The sequence below is a fragment of the Oreochromis niloticus genome, linkage group LG11 (genome assembly GCF_001858045.2).
Source record: "Oreochromis niloticus isolate F11D_XX linkage group LG11, O_niloticus_UMD_NMBU, whole genome shotgun sequence".
Classification (NCBI taxonomy): domain Eukaryota; kingdom Metazoa; phylum Chordata; class Actinopteri; order Cichliformes; family Cichlidae; genus Oreochromis; species Oreochromis niloticus.
The window spans coordinates 11,964,968-11,986,203 of record NC_031976.2 but is presented as its reverse complement, the minus strand read 5'-3'; the positions used below and the strand labels follow the sequence as shown (position 1 = coordinate 11,986,203).

Sequence of the window (21,236 nt, the reverse complement as noted above, 5' to 3'; positions counted from 1 at the left end):
GGTCGCTGTCCTGTGAGAATCTCAGTTGTTCATGAGCTCATAAACATAAACTAATCTGAAAGTGCTGCTGATCCTGCACCTGCTTAGCTTGCCTGTTTTATTAGACCGGACATGTTGAGAACTGTCCTCTCTCCATCGTGGTCGGCTTATTAAATAAGTTTTTAACAGGTTTTTCAAACTCCATCTTCTCAATATACACGGTTAGCAAGACGAAACTCCACTCTTACAATGATAAATCGCTGAAGCTAGTTTGCTTGCTAATGCTAGCCATGTTTCCATAAGAAGCCATGGATCTAACTGATCTCAGAGCAGTGAAAGCGGCAGCTTGCCTCACACGCTGGTCTCTGGAAAGCACTGCTTGCCTTGCTTGTCCTTATGGAACGCCACTGGCAAAAGGTAAGAATAGGACTACTTGGAAGCAATCTTAAAAAATCCAAACCAAACCTGTAAAAAGTGTTGCAGCTGAGTTACCATTGACAATTGTGGGGGTTTCTATCAACTTGAAATCACAACTTGTTCCCTTATTTTCTCTTAAGTGAAGCGTGCAAGTTAAGTTTTACTTATTATCTGTTGCTTGTAACTTAAATCTGTTGGAAGGTTCTGACTTGCTGAAATAAGTTATTTAAAAAAAACTTAATTAAATTGTGTTACCAGTTGACATAATATCATTGAGTTGTTCCTACAATTCTTTTTTTAGTAACCAACCAAACAAACAATCTGAAACTGACAAATCTGGTCATTTTTGTTTTTACCCTAATAAGTGGACATCACATTTGGATTTTTCTGCACTTTCCTTGCATTATGCTGTAAAGTGAACCCATTGTTCCTATATGAATGCATACTTAAAAAAAAAGACTTTCTATTCAAAGACGATGCTTAGTTTTTAGATGTATTGCATCCAACTCACCCCAAATAGCATCCCAAATGATTCCCAACTATATGCTTGGTGTCAGGAGGTAAATAGGTATTCCACTGATCAAGCATTTAAAGGCAGACAGAAATGGAGTGTGTAACCCTTTGCAGACTCTCAGTATGCAGTTGAGGTGGACTTTATCCTCAGTTTTCCCATAGGAGTAGATCAGTGACCAGAAGCTGCTTGAGGAAAAAACACAGTGCATGTGTGAATTAACGTAATTGTGTTATTTTAAAGTAAAGGCATCTGATGAAAACCCCTTCAAGGTGGAACAGAAACTCAGAATGCAGTAGAAATGAAGCAAATTCAAAACGACCACAAGATAAAGGATTAGAAGCAGATTTCCGTCTCTCAAAGTATCTTTTATTGGCCCACTGTGTTCACAAACTAAAAGGAGACATGCTCATACAGCAGGGCTCAGATGTATGACGACAGCCTTCAGACGCACTCAGACAAACGAGATAAAAGTCACACAGACTTTAATTTCCCAGCATTTCTTTCATTGTTTTACAGCGTTCTGAGGGATGTCAAATCAAACAATAGCTTTTTACTACGCGCTTGAACCCAGTGCACCGCAAGCGTGTTTGTGAGAAACTCTATCATAAAACGGGATATGAACGGAAAAAACTAAGAGAGCGAGCGAGCGCAGTTTGGACTGATGTCTTCCAGTTGTGTGACCTCTCTTTCCTTCCCGGTCTTTTTTCTGTCTCTCTGCCTCTCTCAGTTTAATAAGGCCAGCTGTAGAGTCTGGCTCTCTTGGGAAACACAGTAGAGTGTGGCTGGCGCTGAGGCTGAATGAGGCTGAAATTGGGGCTAGTGGTGGTGGGGGCTGCAAGTTGGGGGGGCGAGCACTTCCGACCATTTTCCCATACAATACACTTTGCAGTCTGGAGCGCTGGCAGGCTGCCACCAGCTCTCTCCTCTTCGTCTTCTTTGACACCCCCGCCCCCCCAATTCATTTCCCCCTTTTCCATCCTACTTTTCTTCCTTGTCCTGCTTTCCACCATCCCACCTTCTTTTCTCTCTATCCCTACTCTTCTTCCCATTGTCATTATTTGTGAGCTCCCTGCTGCGGAGAGCACACAATTACTTTTGGTAATGACCCAGTCCAGACGTCTGCTCAGTGGCATCATAACAGAAATCTTCCCCTTTCCCCTCTTTCTATCAGTTTCGGTGGAGGCTATAGAAACGATTATCTGAGGACTACAATAAATAGCTCAGTTCCTTGGAGTGTCTTTCCCCTGCTAGACGCCTGCTCTCTGGTACGGTATCGAGTCCAGACCTGCTTCCGAGTTTTGACAGGTCCCTGACCCGTGCCAGAGTTGTTCACTTCACTTATTCTGACTGAGAGTGTGTTCATGTGTGTGTATGTGTGTGTGCGCGAGGCTGGGCCCTACTAAGATGGTGGGTGTTTTTCATCAGACTAATGAATAATACGTCTGAGCTGAGAGAAGAGTATCAAGCGAGAGGAGAAGAGGAGGAGAAGGGACGGGGGAGGAGAGGGGAGGGGTAATGACTATCAGATGGTGCTCTACTACTGTGCTGCTGCCACCACTACTGCTGCTGTGTCTTTAAAGGAGAACGCCACTCAATTTCAAAATACGTGATTCAAAAACACAAAAAAAATAATCTAAAACTGTCATAAAAAAAAGAACCTCCAAAGTCCCAGTGTGAGAAGAAAGAGCGCTGCAAGTCGAACATAAAGGTCACTGCTCATTTTTCAATATTCTCTATCATATTGGCCTTGTTTTTTTCTGTGATGTTAGTTTATGGGATTCTCTAAAATGAATTTGCCAAACTCTCTTTGCCAGCTCGTACTAAATCACTTGTTTCAGCCTGAAAATGCCATAAGTCCACGGTCCAGAAGGTGTGTGCTCGGGAAATTACATCCTCGGTACAATCAACACCTCTTAAAAATACCATGAGTGGCTACCTGTTCATTCACAAATAAAAGAACTTTTTAAACTGCCTTTTTCTTTTGGCTCCGCTTTGAACTGCGTCACGCAGCTGTTTCCAGAGTCTGAACATATACTTGCTTTTAAGTATGCGTTCACCAGTGCACGATATGGCCATTTGGCACTCGGTTGGTGCAAAGCCTCAAAACCTAATTCTAAGTTTATGCAAGATGCAATTCCCACATTCTGGTAGGACTGTGTCATATAACACGGCATGTCAAATGTCACCGTCTTCATTATTTGCACTATGCAACTCATACATGTACAACTTAAGTGTAAAACTATAAGTGTTACACTGCAAATTGGGTCTGCAGTTCAGTACAACAATAATATCTGGCACAGGAACATTCAGCATCACTGTGTAGCGCACAGTCTGCGTCGAGGAATATTGGTCAACATTTTTATGTAGTTTAAATGTAAATGCTGCCATTACTGAATTGTAATGCGACTCCTTTCTTCTTATGCAACATTCACTTGGCAAACATACGTGATTATAAATAGTGGATATTATACCCAGTCGAATGGGTTCTGGCAGTGATTCAGAGAGAAATGGATACTGTATTAGAGCAGCCACACGCTCCTGGGATATGCAAACTAGAGGAAGATCATGCTAATGCAATGTAATGATGGGCCGCAGAGAGAGCGCAGCTGGTTTGGAAATACACCTCCACATTTTAGCGGTCAGTCAAAAATATGCAGATAGGCAGAGCACAGCGCAGAACAAGTCATTTCAGAGATCATGTCTTCATCTCTCTCTAACTCCAGGGCTGTAAATCATCGCAGGATTCCTCAAGCATTGACAATACTAACATGCCACATTACCGCAACTCGTGACCTTTTGTTGCATGCCCCCCCTCCTTCACACACACAAACACATACCACATTTTCTGTCGGTCTCTGCCGCAGCTATCAATTAAAGACATATATGCCAAAGCAATAATATTTAGAAGAGATCCAAAATGTTCTCCGACCCAAACCCAACTGTTTACCACATACTGTCCTAGTTTTCTCCCTCGCAAGAGCGATGAGCTGTCGGATACAGCGCTGGCTCCTGAAAGACAAAGTTTGTTTTCACTGAGGGATTTTGTTATTTTTGGTCCACTTTTATTTAGTTTTCAGCATTAGGAAAAGTTTAAATAGCTACAAGAGCATTATTAAAGGTTCTTTTTCTTTTAATCTAAAACATTGATTGGAAGGAGGCCTGATCTCATGAACGGATGTGTTCAATAAGAGTTGAAGGGAAAAAGTTTTTTCCAACAAAGCGTAAAATTGCTACACTTGGGGGGGTGTTTCCCTTGCTTTCTTCCTTGTTTCCATTACGTTCTGCAGCTGAAGATTATTATTTATTTATTTATTTTTTCTTAAGGAGATTTATTCATGGTAGCAGTGTGAACTCTGCAAAGGTGGTGTAACATGAACTGTAGGAGCAGAACCGCATTGTTTGATTGCACCTTCAGGAGGAACCGATGAGTGCCAAAACTGAATGCTTCTGTGCTTCTGTGAAGCACTCGTATGTAGGAAGAGCAGCACATTTTGTTTTCATTATAGTAGTCGGACTGGAGTTTAATTCCCACCTATGCTGCACTTTTCTGTGCTTCCTGTATGTACTGCAATCAACCGCTGCAACCAGCGTTGGCTTTGGTTCATTCACTCAACACCACAGCATAAACACCACGACTAAGATTGAAGGGCAGGGATGGACACCGAGGGGAGGGGAGGCAGGGAGAAATATGGGCAGAAGAGGGAAAAAGACAGAGAAATCGAGAGTGATGAATGCCGACTGTAACATTGTGTAACTCTGACAGATTATTCATTGTGCTATTAGTTTTCAGCAGCAGCTTACTGTTGCCAATCTACACAAAAGAGGCATACCAGTAATGGCAGTTGGGTTTAGAGTTTTCACTGAGGTACTACTGAGGATTACAGACTTCATAGCTGAGCTTTACATAGGTTGTCAACCTTTAACCGCTGTACATTTAAAGTAGGAAGAAACACATAAAGGTCACACAGTCTCTTGGCAATAAGAGTCAAGCTGCACGATCATGACTAATAAAATCACAAAGAGTTTAAGCAGAAAAAGCAGATTACAGTTTGACACTTTGCCTTGTCTCTTGCTAGTTTACTCCCACTTGTGTCCGTCTTCTCGCCTCTGTCTCCGCTTCCTTTGCTGTACCTTGTTTTGAACCATTAATTTCCTTCTCTAACAGAGGATGACTGATAGATGAAGGCAGTTTAAAGTTGCAGCTGTCCTACTACAATCTCCAATTGTGTGAACCTTAAATTCACCTTAATTGTCTGAATCCCATGAGGATAGATAAATTGCTAAACTTTTAAGTGCCACAGCTCGTACAGATAAAAGTCTCGCGGTCGGATAAACCTACATTTCGGCGTCATCCATGAGCTCAGCGATGCCTCCCGGCCAGCTGTCCTGGGATGAAATCAGAGATGTAGACGGAGGGAAAGAAAAAACACTCACACTCGCCACTCTGTCTTCACAGCTTACTGCAGTCGAGGAAGTGGTTGAACGAAACATGATTTTTTTTTTCTGCAAATGAAAAACCCAGTTGTACCTCTTGCTGGTAGCGTGCCCTGTCAGACTAATGACAGAAACCAGGAAGAACGTATCACATGAGAAACTGAAAACAAGTTAACACAACAGAAATTCTGTTTGGTAACTTTGATTCTGGACACATTTCTGTGGAAAAAGGAAAAAAAATATAGAGAAATAGATCAACCTGACATCTGATTGTACCGTCCAAGATAACGGCTTTATTACTAATGCCACATGACAGCATTTTATCCAACATGTCGACCGTATTTCTTAAATTTTAGAGGGCCCTGTGGGTGATGCAAGATCTGTTTTAGGGTGGATTTCCCCTGGAACATATCAGCATGCAGCCAAAACAAACTCCTGCGGATGGTTTGCCTCTTGCCTCCGGTCTCTCTGGCCTGCTTCTAGAGAGCAGCCAAGGGACCCTCAGTGCTCAGAGGGAGGAGCAGTGCAGTCCTTTTGCCCTCCCACTGGCTTTAAGACCAGAGACAGACGGAAACACTCAGACTGCAGGCACACGTGGAGCAGAGACACACAGAGAGGGAGAAAGGACAGAGAGCACGAGAGAGTGAGGCGGCTGGCGCAGAGTCGTTTCTGGAATTGAAACGGGCAAATATAGAAACGAAGGGCAAAGAAAGAAGCGAAGAGAAGCAATGAGAGAAGAGACCAATTTTTGCTTCAACATGCAAGTATAAACTGATTTTTTTGTGATAGCTGCAGGAGACACAGATCTTTGGGATGTGAAGTGCATGTGAATAGATCCAGAAAGAACAAGAAGGACTGCAGCTGTCCATGACCCGAGTGCTCTGAGGTCAAGTTGTCGTGACCTCTTTACCTGCTTTAGGATCAACTTCAATAAGGGGAGATTACAAGTTGAGGCAAATTAGACTCAGAAGGGAAGCATCCGATTCTCCTGGCTTAATTTATTTTGTGAAGAAGAGAAGTTTGGGGGGAAATAGCTCTGGTGGACACCTTCAGCAGCCGTCAGCATCAACCAGCTTCAGCCAACAAGCTTCATCAGCTCAACCTTGCCTTGAGGAAGCCCCCGCAAGACTGACCAGCAACTGTCACGCTGTTGCGCCCAAGATGACATTCGCCATGCTGCGCACGGCACCCCCCGCGGGCCGATTCCTGTACGGCGACATCGCCCTCCTCTCCGAAGACGATGACGAGAACGGCAGCGAGGGCTCGGGCTCCGAGGAGCGTACCAGCAATTCCTCCAACGCCGCCTTTCGCTTGTCCTCGTCTTCCCCATCTGCCTTTCACATCAAGGTGAACAGGAAGAGGAAGCTGTGCGGGGGAGGAGGTGGAGGGATAGAAGTAGGGGCCATGGCCGCGAGGCTGGTCCCCCCGGACTCATCTCCACCTAAGGAATATCGCCAGAGGACCGCGGCCAACGCGCGGGAGAGAGATCGCACCAATTCTGTCAACACAGCATTTACAGCGCTGCGCACACTCATCCCCACCGAGCCTGCAGACAGGTAAAGAGCAGCATGAGTTACTGTTTCGTGACATGATGCACAAATAAGACAGAGACTGAATTATTTCCACCTGGAGAACCAAATAAATGACGGTTCTATATTTAGGCCTTTATTCTGAAGCTCTTTCCAAACTCGAACAGGGAAGAAAAATTCTAGCATCTAGCATCATTATCTTACTGTTTTGAGCATATTCTATGAGGCAGATATCTTTACATTACCCTCCAAATTTCGTTTTTTTTTCTCTGTCAACACCACAACTGTTTTCATGATTGCAGGAAGTTGTCAAAGATCGAGACGCTGCGTTTGGCCAGCAGCTACATAAGCCATCTGGGTAATGTGCTGCTCCTGGGCGAAGGGCTTCACGACGGACAGCCCTGCCACGCTCCCTCACCGCCGTTTTTCCATGTCAGCTCCTCCCCAACCCGAGGATCCGACCAATCAGCGCAGCCCAAGCACATCTGTACCTTCTGCCTCAGCAACCAGAGGAAAATGGTGAGCGAATAACGAACTCTCAGTCAGTAAAAGAGGAAGAGGGAAATCGGGGAAAACATTAAGTTAAAAGTGCGTTTTGCATAAAAATCCTCTAAAACTAAATGGTGGGAAGTTAAAAAGAAAAGTCTTGTTTTTTTTAAATTTATGTTTGTTAAATTTTCCAAAATACAAATTATCGAGATTTAGCTGAAGACCAGTGCGGTCGTAGACACTGTGTGGTGGTTTAGGACAGCTGACCTGAGATCAGCGAATGTGCCCATAAACCAGATTGGCCCAGAGGGACTGTAAAAGCAAAACCACTTTTTAAAGGACTCAGTGTTATTATATCATCGGGGGTTAGTTTTAATCAAGCAGGTGGTTTCTGAAAATCTCTGAGCGTTACAGTCCACAGTAATGGTTGTTTTTCTCTCTGAGAGCTGGGTTCAAACGGCACGCAGGCTTTTTCCAGACTAAATGTGTACGAGTGTTGTGTCTAAACCCATCTATGGGGTTGTTTTTGCTCTCTTTTTAAAAATATGAATTTAGAGTTTACAAGGGTATTTATGCAGTGACTGAGATTTATGACCAGGAGCCCATGAAATCCGTCCAAAACCATGCGTATAATTTCAAGAATGCATTGACGTCAGCCCGAATACGAGAAGGTTTTAATCATAACTTCTCGAGATTGACCTGAGAGATACAAATTGGTAACTGGCAATTACTTTGTTCCAGTGAAAGTCACAGTCACAAGACAAAATGTAGGTGGAGAATCGATAACATTTTAGATCAAAAAAGCTAAAAGAAAACACAATTTTTTCTCCACTTTTGTCAATAATCTTGACAAAAATCTACATTTCTCTACAACTATTAGAATGGTTAAGCTACACTTTAGGGCGAACCTGTTTCTGCTCATATTTGATTGAGTCATTGTGGGAAATTAACGTAATCAAAGCCACTCTCACAGACGAAAATAATCAGCTTGATGAGAAAATACAGCAAATGAGGGATCAGCTGAGTGAAATTAAATATATATGACCCCAGTTCTGATTTTGACAAATGCCACAGAAGATGATAAAGAGTTGACTCGCCCCCCCCAGCCCATAGCTGCCGCCCATTTAGCAGGATTTATGGGTAAGGGGCTGACATCTGGCAGACTCCGCCGTTACCCCAGCAGTGTGTGAAAGCTAATACCCTCCTCAGTGTCTCAACCCAGAGACCCTTTAGCTGGGGGATAACCTGAGACTCAGCAGTCTTAGTGTCCCACCCAACCCCCCCACCCCTCCAAACTTGTGCGAGTGAAAAACTAGACGTCCTGAGCGTCCAAACCCAGACGTCCTCAGCTCGCAGATAACTCGCCTGAAACCTGTACCCCTTCCTCTCCACCGTCTCCTCCTCTCCTTTTTTTTAACCTGTCTGTCCTTGCTGACTCCTTCACTTCCTCCTTTGTCCTCGCAAACATCTCATTCTGTTTCATTTCTTCACCTTCAACATGTGCACCCCGGCTCCCCTCAAACACCACCACCACCACCTCTGTGCATATCGATTGGCCCGATGGAGGTCAGAGCTGCCAGTAGGAGCTTTGTAATACTATCTGCTGCTGTCAGCTCGCCGCTGTGGTTGCATGACTGACCTGTAAATGCATGCTGGGTAGAAAACTATTTCTCATGTCAAAACACTCGAGCGCAGACACTTCAGCTTACTCTGTGTTACACACTGTCAGTCACGTTATGATGTTTCCCGCTAGCTCAATGAAAAGTCTCATTATTCTCCCGTGTGTGCTGTGTACGTTGCATCAAGATTACTTGGCTGACTTCCCCAAACGAATCCAGAAGAATCACAAGCGAGGAGACAGAAGATGAGTTAGCACAAGGGTGTAGAAATGGTTGCTCAGTTTTGGTTTATGCAAACAGTTTTATGAATCATACACATGCACAAAAACAACTATAATGCCTTTGCAGTGCTGCTTAAAGTGAATTTAGTAGCTTATCAGTATCACAATGTGAAAGGCTTTTTTTTTTTTACTTTATATTGCATTTTTTTATTGTATACAACCAGTAAAAAAATGTTAAATGGTGCATTTCTTGGTCTAATTTCAGTGGTGGATTCATCTTCACTTGGTTAGTTAGACGGTTAGCAGCAGGATGTTGTGTGGGTACAAGTACAGCATACAATGTGTGGCTATGTTAAAAGTTAAGCTGTATTGGCACACAGGAATAAGCTGAGCTGGGCTTTGGATACAAGCACAGGACTTGTTAGCTGGACCCTTCAACAAAGGCCTGGTGTAGTGATAATAATATCACTACAACAGGCTCCAGTGCACCTACTCGCCATCATATCGGCACAGGCAGTGCAAAGAGGCTCATGTATCCACGCTGAATGTTTATTGTGCGCTTTCCAAATTAAATTGATGCGATTACCTTAAAATATATTTTAAAATGAGGGAGTTCAGGTTCATTTGGCCTCCTCTGATTGGCAGAACCCGAGAGCACTTCGTTTTCCCTGGAAAAGTGGCTACAGTGGGTCTAAGTGGGCTAAAGGGCAGAGTCGGTGCTGGTGATTACAGAGAGGAAACGATTGTGAACGTAAAATGAGACTTTGTGTCCTGAGTGCTCTCTTTGTATGTTTTTATGGTCATTGAGGTTCATCACAGCTGTCAGGTCTGCTTAGACCAGCTGCTTCAGTTACACTTCTTTCCAGCGTCGGAGAGGGCGAAAGTGAGAAAAGTATACGCTCATTTCCTCTTATTATGTGTGTGAATACAGTATAACTGTTTCAAAACAAACAGTCTTGTTAGTAATGACTACTGCACACGGAGTGCTACGCTTTACATCTTACAGAGTCGGAGGAATAATGATGTGAATACTGATGTGATTTCATTATGTGCCAGCTCTTTATTCACATGTTTTAAGGAGCTTTAAAATGAATTTCACTCATTTACGGCGAGTTTCCTGAAAATGATACAGAACATAATTAAAACCCTCTCAATATCGCTGCGTCGTCAAATGTCAGCCGTTTGATGAATGACGGGTCTTTTTTTTGTTTTTGTCAGATTTTAGGTTAAAAATTTTCACCTACCTTCAAGTCATCTGAAAAATTCAAGATACTGGGGGAGAGGTTTAGTAGAGGCTTGTCAGGAAAAAAAATTATCTATTTTTAATTTTTTGTGCTATCATAAAGAACAAAATCTCTCTCTTGATGCCCTAAAGTGTCAGGTGAAGTCTGAAAAGGTACTTTGTGAAATTTACTCTCAGTATCTTTTGTTTTGATGCCAAATACCTCCTTGAATGTTCATATATATCACAGCAAACATCTGATGTGTAAGGGGCGGAGCACACGCAGTTTGGCAAAGACAAACTGGAGCGCACCTCTTGCATGCTGGTGCCTTTGATACTTGGATTTAAAAAAAGGGGGGACATGCTTGATGGCTACATCTGTAAATGAGATGTACAATACTGAGGACAGACGACTGAGGTGAGCCGAGCGCGGCTCAAATCCCTGCGCTGTCTACTTGACTGATGCAGCTATCCTGTGCAAAGGCTCTTTGCTGTCAGTGCAACTGTCAGATGCCTGGACTCAACATGTGACAGGAGAAGCTCGCAGTGGCAGCTTTTATAATAATCAGCTCTTTATTGTCTTAAGTCAATATCTGGTAGAGGTCACCTTCAGTGATGGTGAAAGTGTCGAGGTGGTTGTCTGCTGCAGTTATTTTACAATCTGAATTTATGCAAAACGTGATTCAAAACAAACATCTTTTAAAATGTGCTAATCTGTCTGTCTCTAGTCCGCAGTGTTCAACTGTGGCCTATTTCTTTTGGCCCGAAACAGAGAGCGGGTTAATTCAATTCAAAGGGCTAAAGTAAATAGAAATAGCGGTTCGTCTGCCAATAAGAGCAATCACACTGCATTCTCCTTTCAAGCTGGATGTGACGTGCCCAAGCGTTTTCCATCATTTGAATTTCGAAGAAGCTCGTCTGATTAATTAAAAGCGACGTTTTTAAATTTTAAAAAAAAGTGAAAGAAAAATCTGGTGGAAATATAATTGCTCTGGTGCTTATGGTGTGGTTGGTGTAAATAGACCAGCGCTTCTTTTGAAATGGTTAAATTTAGATGCGTTTACAAGCGTTTTAAGGCATGGCCCAGAGTTTTACTCGCACTCAACGGAGGTCATTTATTTGGAATTTCTGGAAATCAAAAAGCAAATGTAACCAGACAATGCGCTCTGGCTTTGATATCGCAAACAGTTCTGATTTATATCTCGGCTGCAGCAGAACTGCGCATGGTGATTTTTGTACGTGGATGGAAAGACGGGGGCACTAAAATCTCACTGTGCAACTGGAAACTCACCTCTTCGCTGCTGGTGTGAGGGCGAGGAGCACTTGCAATTGTTTTTGCATGAGACGGATGTGAGTGACACATCAAGAGTGAGTGAATTTTTTAATGTGTGTTATGCAGCAACCTTGCAAACACACTCACAGACAGATACACACACACACACACTGGCTGGCTCTCTGTGTCTGGAAGTCATTGGCAGCACAGAGCGGAGCAACAAATGAGCTAATTGTTCTGTAAATGATTTATCCTCTGCTGAGGCCATACAGCCAGTGTTTAATTCAGCGGCTGCTATTAGAAACACATTGACGTTGGGCTTTGATGGTGATGTTAAAGGAGCCTGGAAACCACTCACTGTGAAACGCCCTCCCTGCTTACACTCACGCCCACACCAATCACACATATATATACACACACATGTGGGCACACAGCGCACCACCGCACTCAGACACTTTTATCAAAAGCATTTCACCCTACCTCCTAGTCTTTCCAACCAGACAGCCGTTCACCACTTCTAGACAGCGTGCAAAAAAGAGAGAAAAAAAAAAGTCTTAAATATGATTACTTAGTTAAGGAGTTCTGGATCACGACTGCGCTTTCAACACTTTCTAAACTAATGGTGTGCAGGAAGTTGTGGAAACAGAGATGGAGAAGTAGAGCGAGAGAGAGAGAGAAATAGCCAACGACTCAGCAGGATAATCAACTTAGCTATTTATCCTCCAGTTTGGACAGTTGGTTTTTAGGCTGTGCTCAAACTACACTTTGCTTCTTTATAGAGATCAAATGAACCGTGGGCCTAAAGAGGGCTTAAATGCATGCATAGGACATGTGCGGGGCCGCGCTAATGACTGCGGTTTTTGCAGTTATTTGGATATTAGTCTGTTTTCACTGGAAAAAAGCATTGCGTCACTTTTGTGCACGGAGTCGACGTCTCGGTAGAACGTCATAGATGAAAACTAAATTGCCCTCATTTGCTGATAATGCTAGCGTTGAGTTGGAGGGAATGTTTTTCGTGCCTCGTGAGCAAGAGCTTCGCTATGCTAATGAGGTGCATCGAAGGCAGCTAACACGCTGACGGCAGCGTCTAAATGTATTCTCAGCCACGCTCGGTGTGTGTGAGTTTGTGTACGACTGCGTGCCCCCGAGCGTGGACCTGTCTGTGTATTTTCAGCACAGATGGAAACAGTTAAATCCTAATTTAACACCAGCAGAAGAAGCCGGGTCAGATAACTAACAAAATCTATTAGCAAAACTATCATTCTGTAGCCATTCGGTCTTCGGGGAAAGGGCCGCTCACCGAGCAAATTAAAACAAAACTACAGAAAGTCGAGCCAGGCCTTAGAGAAACACAGCGACAAAGCAGGATTTATGCTGTTTCTTGAAACAATATGTACTGAAGCTAATGACATACTGGCTTTTTCAGGGTCTACATCTTAGCACTGATGATCAAGCGCTGGTTAGTGCATAATGTAGCAAAATTAAGTCATCTGAGACTAGTGAAAATGAAGTCTGGCTTGTTATGGAGTCATTAAAACAGATTTTTAAAATGCGGAGGAAAATGAAGTACATGTGTGGCTGCCTGGTGCAAGCAGCATCTAATTAGGCGATCTGAGATTAATCAAGAGCCGTGCTTACTGGCGAAGATGCAATGAACATGAATTTGTGATGCGTCCAAGTCACGTAGTGGCAGACTGGAGCCTTATTTTGTGTTTTATTTCACTCAATCGAAGTCTCTTATGTTTTATTTATCAATTAATGATCATTTATGGGGGAAATTACAGCTCCTATAAGCCACCAGAGGCCCTGACGCATACACATACTTTCACTCGCTAAACTGAAAGGATATTACCAGTTTTCATTTCATGGTTAAATACCAATCTCCTTATACGATTGCGGGCCAGTGCCCAAGTAGAAATTATTTTTTCCAACCAGTCATTCCTGTCCTCGTGCAGCCAGAAACTAAATTAGATGTTTGTATTTGACAGAACAGCTTAACACAGGAAAAAAAGAGAATGGAAAATCCAGTTATAGGTGAAGGAACAGCAGGATTGGGTTTCGGAAAAACAATACTAAAGCCTGAATTTGTGGACTTGATAAGATGCTGTGAAGAAAGTGTTTACTGTCTTCACATTAGGGCTAAGACAGGCTGCTTTCTCCTTGTTGGTCCAAAAATATTGTTCAAGTTTGGTAGTATCATCATATCATATCTAAAGTAAACATCAGCAGGTAATCATATTAGTGTCAGACAAATCGGCCTCCTGGGAAGACAGCGGTATGTGTGCGTGCGCGCGAGCGTGTTTGGAAAGAGAAAAGAGAGAGCAGAGATGTCATCCGAGCATGCCCTATTAGTCTTCAGGAGATTGTTTTGACTACCAGTCCGGCCTTAAAGCCCCCCCTCCCCAAATCCCCTCCACCTTCTGTTTTGACTGAACCGGCTACACTCCAGCTGAACCGCCTACACCAGCTACAGCTGTGCCTCTAAACTGTCACGGAGCACTAACAATGAGACGTGGGCTGATTCCTACCGATTCCACCGTAATTTGATGTAATTTGGGAAATCATCCAATTTTCACACACAAGTTTCAAGTGAAATTTCTCACGTACCCACTTTAACTCTAAACTGCCTCAAGTACTTTTCCTTCCACTGACAAATGCCTTCAATTTTCCCCGTTGCTTTCCAACAAACACCCAGGAGCATGGCTGCGTTTTTGTCTTCCAACTGATGCTTTTGATGGTTTGTGAAAGGGAACAAGCACAATAAGAGCAAAGCGTCAATGAAGCTGAGGTTTTTCCAGGCTGTAAGTGACACAAAATAGACATCTGAGCCAGACTGCATGTCATGTCAGATGGTTAAACTGACAGACAATTTGAGGCAGATCATTAGTCTCATGTAATCTTTTATGGTGATCATAGCAAGACTCTCAGTTGTACTAGGAATGGATTTGTGCCTAAAGCAAGGGTTCTTAATGTGGGGGGATCCCCCAGCGGTCCACGAATCACAGCCAAGAGATTTACTATAAATTATAAAACTGCATTCTTCAGCAAAAAAGAGCAAATCTACAGATGGGATCCACGGACACCAACAAAATAAGGATTTTCTGTCCTTTTCTCCCACTCGTTTTGTCTTTGAGTCATAAGAAACTCTTAATACGATATAAGTGCCTCTTATTTATTTATGGTACAAACAATCCAGAAGGCATCTGAGAGTATAAATGGTGGTAAACATATGCTTATTTGCATTAGGATTAAGGCTGAAAGACCTCTATAGACTTTACAAATGAGGAAACCCTACATGTGCTGATTGATGTTCTTATATTTCCTTATGCTAGTAACATCTCACCTACTATCTACTTAGTTTTGAAAATAGGACAACAGAAGAACAAATAAGACATATTTGGTCACATGAAGTAGCTGCTTTTAAGCGTGGCTACTAGATACTAAATTATATCGCTGGTGTTGCTCATACTTGCACTCGCAGCCAGTAACACAGTGGTAATGATTCATGTCTAGCAACGGTAATGGTTGAATTGCAGTGTAATCTAATGATCCTCTGCTGATCCAGCTGGAGGAAGGATTGACAACAACTGTTTCTGCGTCTCCTCACACTCACTCACCTCCGTCAGTGGGAGTACCAATTCCTGTCCAAGTCTTATGATCTCATTCTTTGATTACCGCCTGATACCCTTCCAACCACCAACCCACCTATGTTGATCTCAGGCAAACGGATTTTTCCAAACACCTACACCTTGTGCACCGTCTGAGAGGAAATGTGTAACAGGTGTTCGGCGTGATGAGAGGAAAGGAAAGTGGGAGGCAGAGAGGGTTAGTTGAGATGATATGAGAGGGGGTAGAGAAAAGTCAGGAGAGGACAAGAGTGCTTATATTAGCATATGGGATAATGGTAGCCTAATTCTTCAGCTGAAGAATTAAATAACAAAGATCCTTTGTCAGCTATGAGTTAATCCTTAAAACATCAGTCTTTTTTTCTCCTTTTTTTTTTTTTACAAAAGCACGGATGATATGTGTTGCATATCACTCAGTGGTGTGTTCAATAAAATCCCTTGACTGTTGCCTGAAAAGCCAGTGGTGGATGGCCCAAGTGAGCTGAGAAGAGGTTAGGTGAAGAGGGAAAAAGTGATGTTATTTTCCTGGCCAGATAGCGAAGGTCTCCTAACCAGCCAGGAAATCAGGGCCTCTTGCTCTGATACCACAGATAAATGAGAAGCATATCATCATGCTCTGCTGTCATGAACCAGCTCATGATGTCAATCTTCAGGCTGTAATAGTATTAAAGAAAAGCTCATTTCTCTCTGCCACCACAATTAATGTTGTGTGCTACAGTACAGAATGTGTTTATGTGAGTTTACTGCATGCAGTCAAGGCTAATTTACTCTCCCATCAACTAAAAGCAGAGTACATCTAAAACCACATGAAGTTGCTGTGCCAGTGATTCCAGTACTAAACTGTATATTTTTTGAGTGCATTTTTTATGGTTTACATAAAAAAAAAACATTTGTCTTTTTTACCTGTTATGATTTTTTTTTTTTGACTGTAAAATTGCTGGGCTTCTTTAGAGCCTCTGTGATGAAACATGGTTTGAATAAATTCATTAAAAGTAAAATATGCTTGTGTTAATGAAACCAGAGAAAGCTTCAATCGAAACTGGCAAATTTTCATGAAATGACGATTAAGAAGTATCCATCGCAGATTGTAGCCTTTGTTTCTTTGATCTTACCTCAAATTGTTTTTTATATTTGTGAGAGTGGACAGATAAAGTCGTCTCACAAGAGGGAAGGCTTTCTCAAGCCACCCTCCTGAGAAATCTATGAAATATATCAAGTAAAAACACCAACAACATGCATAGAAATGAAATTTTCACCATAAAGAATCAAAGCAGTTAGCCTTTTTTCCACCTACCGTTTAAGTTTTCTCCAGCTCTAACTTGTGAGAGCAAAACCCAAACTGTTGTTTCGGTCTGATTTCCCCTCAATGATGTGAGATGTTGTTTCTGTCTCTTGCAGAATAAAGACAGAGACAGGAAGACCGCCATAAGGAGCTAACAACGAGGACACGAGCCACGTGGATAAAATGCTCATCACTTGCTTACAGCGATTTTTAAAATTACTGCAACTTGAAGACTAACCAGACTCAAAGACTTTTGAAGGACTCCTTGTAGCACTTCCAGGATTTTCCAGGAACATTTTGACTAAAGTTTGCATTTTGTTAAAGGACCTTTTTTTAACTTTTAGAGAACTTTCAAATGGCTTTCACATGCATACCAACACCACCAAGAACCTCTTAATACCACTTATTAAAGACTTTTGACTGTATCAGTGACTCTGAGAACTTATGGCACATGATCTGAAAACACACTCATAAACTTGTATTCCTGAAAAGCTGTGTGTTATTAATGTGTAAACTGAAGTATAAATGTATATTTATGTGACATAACATTATATAATGAAACTATGTTATTTAACGGCTATATGACTTTTTTTGACAAACAATGTGCATCGTTTTGAGGTACAATCGTTGGCTATATGACATCACAAAAATATGCTGGAACATTGTTGGCGTTGGTTATTTCTAATAATCATTTTTGAGAGTTGAACTTAACTCAAGATGAGCAATAAATAGTTTGTATATCTGGGATTAAATTTCATTCATATGCTGCTGGTATGTTAAACAGATTGTACTCTAAAATCTTCTCCTAATCCTTGCCAGTTCCAACCAATAAACGTCGTAGAAGTTTCCACCGTGACTTTCCGGTGAGCTGCAGATATATTTTAATAGCAAATCAATGCTGTATTATCCTTTTGTGGCTGGTGGAGAGAATTCACTCGCCTTTAAGTGGAACTTCCTCTCTGTCTGATCCCATAGCTCACATAAACCTAATTACCCTTATTCACCTGTGGCGCTCTCTTTCTCTCTCACATGCTTGTTCCTTCTGTCTTCGAGAACTCGGTTCTAGTTGGTTCTGCTGTTGCTCAGACTGACTAAAGTTGCAGATGAGGTTGGCAACAGAGGCTTAAGGAGGAAAGAAAAAGGCAAGGCAAAGGGAGAGGGGAGGAAAATGAGCAAAATTGAATCTGCAGGTTGGCTACTTGGACATCTGCCTTTGTCCCTTTGCTGTCCTCTTCTTTACCTTTCCACATGCTTGTTCTCTCTTCTCCTCTGCTCTTCCTCTCTTTTCCCTGGAGTGCCACTGCCCAGAGTCTGGTTGTTGATGGCTTTCCAGTGTGCTTAGCCCCACACCAGCTACATTCTTCTGAACTTGTCCTTTTATTGATGCATCCATACATCATCGTCTTGTTTTCTTATTTTTTCTGCTGCCTTTTCCACTGTTTCTGACTCTGTGTCCTCCATCACCTTCATACAGCATCTCTCCCAGTCTGGCAGCTGCTGTGATGGAAACTGTAGATTCTTCCCTTAATTTTTGAGCATATTCTCTTTTTTAAAACGATAATTTATCTTTTTCTTTCTCCTGTGACTACTACACACTTTTCCTACATTATCTTCAAGGTCAGAGGATAGAAGTTATGGCTACCTGAAAATGTTGCATCATCTGGGTGATATATTATCCTGCATGAAGAGTATTAAAATCTTATAATGCCATTTGTATCCCAAAGTCATATAACAGTAGAATTTCTTAAGCTATTTTCCACCATTAAAAGAAATGTAAATTGAGCCTGTTCTTTTAATGGAGGCTAACCGCTGTGCTGCACTAGTTCGGTGTTCCCAAATTATTTTTTAACAACGCTAACAAGCTGTTTCTGCGACTGAGGTGCCAATTATGGAGCTTTTTCCTACAATGTGACAAGTGCCCGATGAAGGAAAACAACTAACAAAAAATTCAAGTGCCACTTTCCACTGCCAAAAAACAGCTTTTAGTGGAAATGGTGCTGAAAAACAAAGCTGATTTATTTTGTGTGTGTGCATGTGTCAGATCTTACAAACACCCCCAAATTATAACATTACTGGACACTCACAGCCAGTTCTAGAGTTAATATGTCCCCAGATGGATGTCTTTTAGAGGACACGCATTTTAAAGAAACAACTCACAAAGGTGATGAAGGAGAGAAACGTGTCATCTGAAAGTTGATTAAAATCTGATAGATTCAAAGCCTGGAAAATCGCTCATACCAAAAAATACAGTTGTTTGATATGCCCTACGAGTTTTTGTCTTCTAAAACGTAACGCGGGATGACAAAAGACTAAATCTCAGGACAGGGATTCAAAATAAGTGGTCCCTGCTGCTTATAGGTTTCTGAGAAAAAGATCTGAAAAGCATCGCATGTCTTAAAGATCTTAGTCCTATCATGAGCCGATGAAATGTAGATAATCTTACTGCTGAGGTATTTTTTTGTTTTTTTTAAAAGGAAGCAATAGCTTTGAAAAAGCTCTGTGTGTCTAGCATGTCCTAATGACTTCTGGTCCAGTTAGTCTGACAGTCTGATCTCTCTAGCAGGCCGTCTGTCTGGATACTAAAGGGGGGGACTGGTTCCACCCACACAGACCAGATCAGGTTCCCCCTACGCCTACGCACAACTTAGCATACACACAGATGACCGTTCACACGTTTGTGCGCAGATGAACTTACATATGCACAAACAGATGGATGTACTGTGTGAGCGGACGTGCACATTTGCACACACGGGAAGATCTGTGATATAGCTTAGCTTTCTAATGATCTCTGTATTTTATATTGATGAAACAGATCAGCTGAGAGGGCAAACTGCTGTGCCGTATTTAAGTGGGCGGTTTTGGACCAATGTGAACCGGAGGTTGGAAGACTGACTGACTCTTATTATTATCACTATAATGGTCTGACAGAGATGACCCCACGGAAATCTGGCATGTGAACACTGATAGCTGAAGTTATAAAAAAAATAGAGTTCGTGCTGGAATTTGCACGCTTTTACGGCACCACAGGCTTTGGTATGGACCATTTGTCTTATAGTAGATGATTTAGATAAAACATAACTACACTTCACTTCATTCACTGTTTGGACATTGACTCTTTATTTTAAAAAATGCTTCCGTCCAATGCCACAGTTTGTTTGAAATCAAACAATCAATATGTGATTGATGATTGTAGACTTTCACAAAAATATTGCATTAACTGTTTAGGATTTAAAAGTTCATTGGACGACTGACTGACAAGCGGTTTCATGGCCTGTTCCCTTGTTATTTCATGACAAATTAAGAAGATAAATGATCTGGAGTTGATTCCCAGTGTTAAATTTGCATTTGGTTGCTGTTCACTTGAACACTCAATATGAGGCCCAGACAGATGTTGACACAAGTGAAGGAGACCATCATGAGGCCCAAAAACCAAAATAAACCTATCAGAAAGATAACAAAAACTTTAAGAGTGGCTAAATCAACAATTTGGTACTTTTTTAGAAGAAGGAATGCACTGACCAGCTCATCAACACCAAAAGGCCTGAAGGACCACAGAAGACAGCCAAAGTGGAAGATGACGGGAAAAAAATTCATTTCAGTGATTTAGAAAAACAACCAACCAACATCTAACCAAGTCAAGAACACTCTTGAAGAGGTGTATCATTATTAAAGTCTACAATCAAAAGATGTCTATTAATTATTGATTAGACTCAAAAACAAGAAGGTCAGATTAGACTTTTCCCAAAAAAACATCTAAGAGTCTGCACAATAGCGAAACAAAATCTTTGGATAGATGAAACCAAGATTAGCTTCAACCAGAATGATGTGAAGAGAAAAGTACGGAGAAGGAGAAAAACAGCTTATGAGCCGAAGCATACCACATCATCTGTCAAACATGGTGGATGAAAGTTTATGGTATGGGCATGTATGACTGCCAGAGAGAGCGGGCCACTAGTGTTTATTGATGATGTGACTGCTGATAGAAGTGGCAGGATGGATTGTGAAGTGTACAAGGCTCTCTGCTCAGATTCAGTGAAATGCTGCAAAACTGATCAGATGGCATCTCACGGCCCACAAATTTTGCAAAAGCAACCCAAGAGCTTCTCAAGGCAAAGAAACGGGATATTCTCCAATGACCAAGTAAGACGCCTGATCTCAACCCAGCAGAGCATGCTTTTCATTTAGTAAATGCAAAAATGAATGCAGAGAGACCCACAAACAAGCAGCAACTCATCATTGAGTTCTAGACTTTAGGCAGTCATTTCCTTAAAAGGATTTTCATCCAGGTATTAGAAAAGGTTTTGTTTTTTTTAAACATTATATTAGTTTGTACAGTTACTTTTGAGCCTGTGAAAATAGGGGGCTACACATAAAAATGGGTGTAATTTCTAAACAGTTATTGCTGTAGCTTTGTTAAACTTCTTAAATTAAAGGTAAAATTCAAAAACTTTAAATTCTTATGGCCTTGGAACTGCAGTCAGAGCTTTCTTTTTATTGTCTATGTATATTTGCAGTTTACATTTTTATTTGTGTTGGTGTGTGGCTACAGTCCCACACACCAGCACAAAGCCCTATCCTAATGAGGACACATGTAGTCTTTCTTTTAGTTTTTACATGTGAACACAAACATG

General features: G+C 41.9%; 2 protein-coding genes across 2 annotated transcripts in view; one reads left to right on the top strand and one right to left on the bottom strand.

Moving 5' to 3' along the window:
* Positions 1–5,490, bottom strand: part of si:dkey-33i11.1 (B-cell receptor CD22) — a 28,019-nt gene extending 22,529 nt beyond the window's left edge. The window contains exon 1 of the mRNA XM_025911175.1: positions 5,250–5,490. The gene's annotated coding sequence lies outside the window, so the exon portion shown is untranslated. The remainder of the gene's footprint in view (positions 1–5,249) is intronic.
* A 328-nt stretch (positions 5,491–5,818) lies between these two features.
* scxa (scleraxis bHLH transcription factor a) lies at positions 5,819–17,594 on the top strand. The gene is made up of 3 exons (XM_003443682.4): positions 5,819–6,900; positions 7,176–7,392; positions 16,722–17,594. Exons 1-3 carry the CDS (start codon positions 6,506–6,508, stop codon positions 16,758–16,760), a joined length of 651 nt encoding a protein of 216 aa, XP_003443730.1. The 5' UTR covers positions 5,819–6,505; the 3' UTR covers positions 16,761–17,594.
* Positions 17,595–21,236: the final 3,642 nt, after the last annotated feature.

What these genes read in the sequence shown, in the direction of transcription:
- scxa (XM_003443682.4), top strand. Translation starts at nt 6,506, where the DNA reads ATGACATTCGCCATGCTGCGCACGGCACCCCCCGCGGGCCGATTCCTG. An exon ending in CCCACCGAGCCTGCAGACAG is followed by an intron (nt 6,901 to 7,175) that starts GTAAAGAGCAGC and finishes TCATGATTGCAG; the next exon opens with GAAGTTGTCAAAGATCGAGA. An exon ending in TCAGCAACCAGAGGAAAATG is followed by an intron (nt 7,393 to 16,721) that starts GTGAGCGAATAA and finishes TGTCTCTTGCAG; the next exon opens with AATAAAGACAGAGACAGGAA.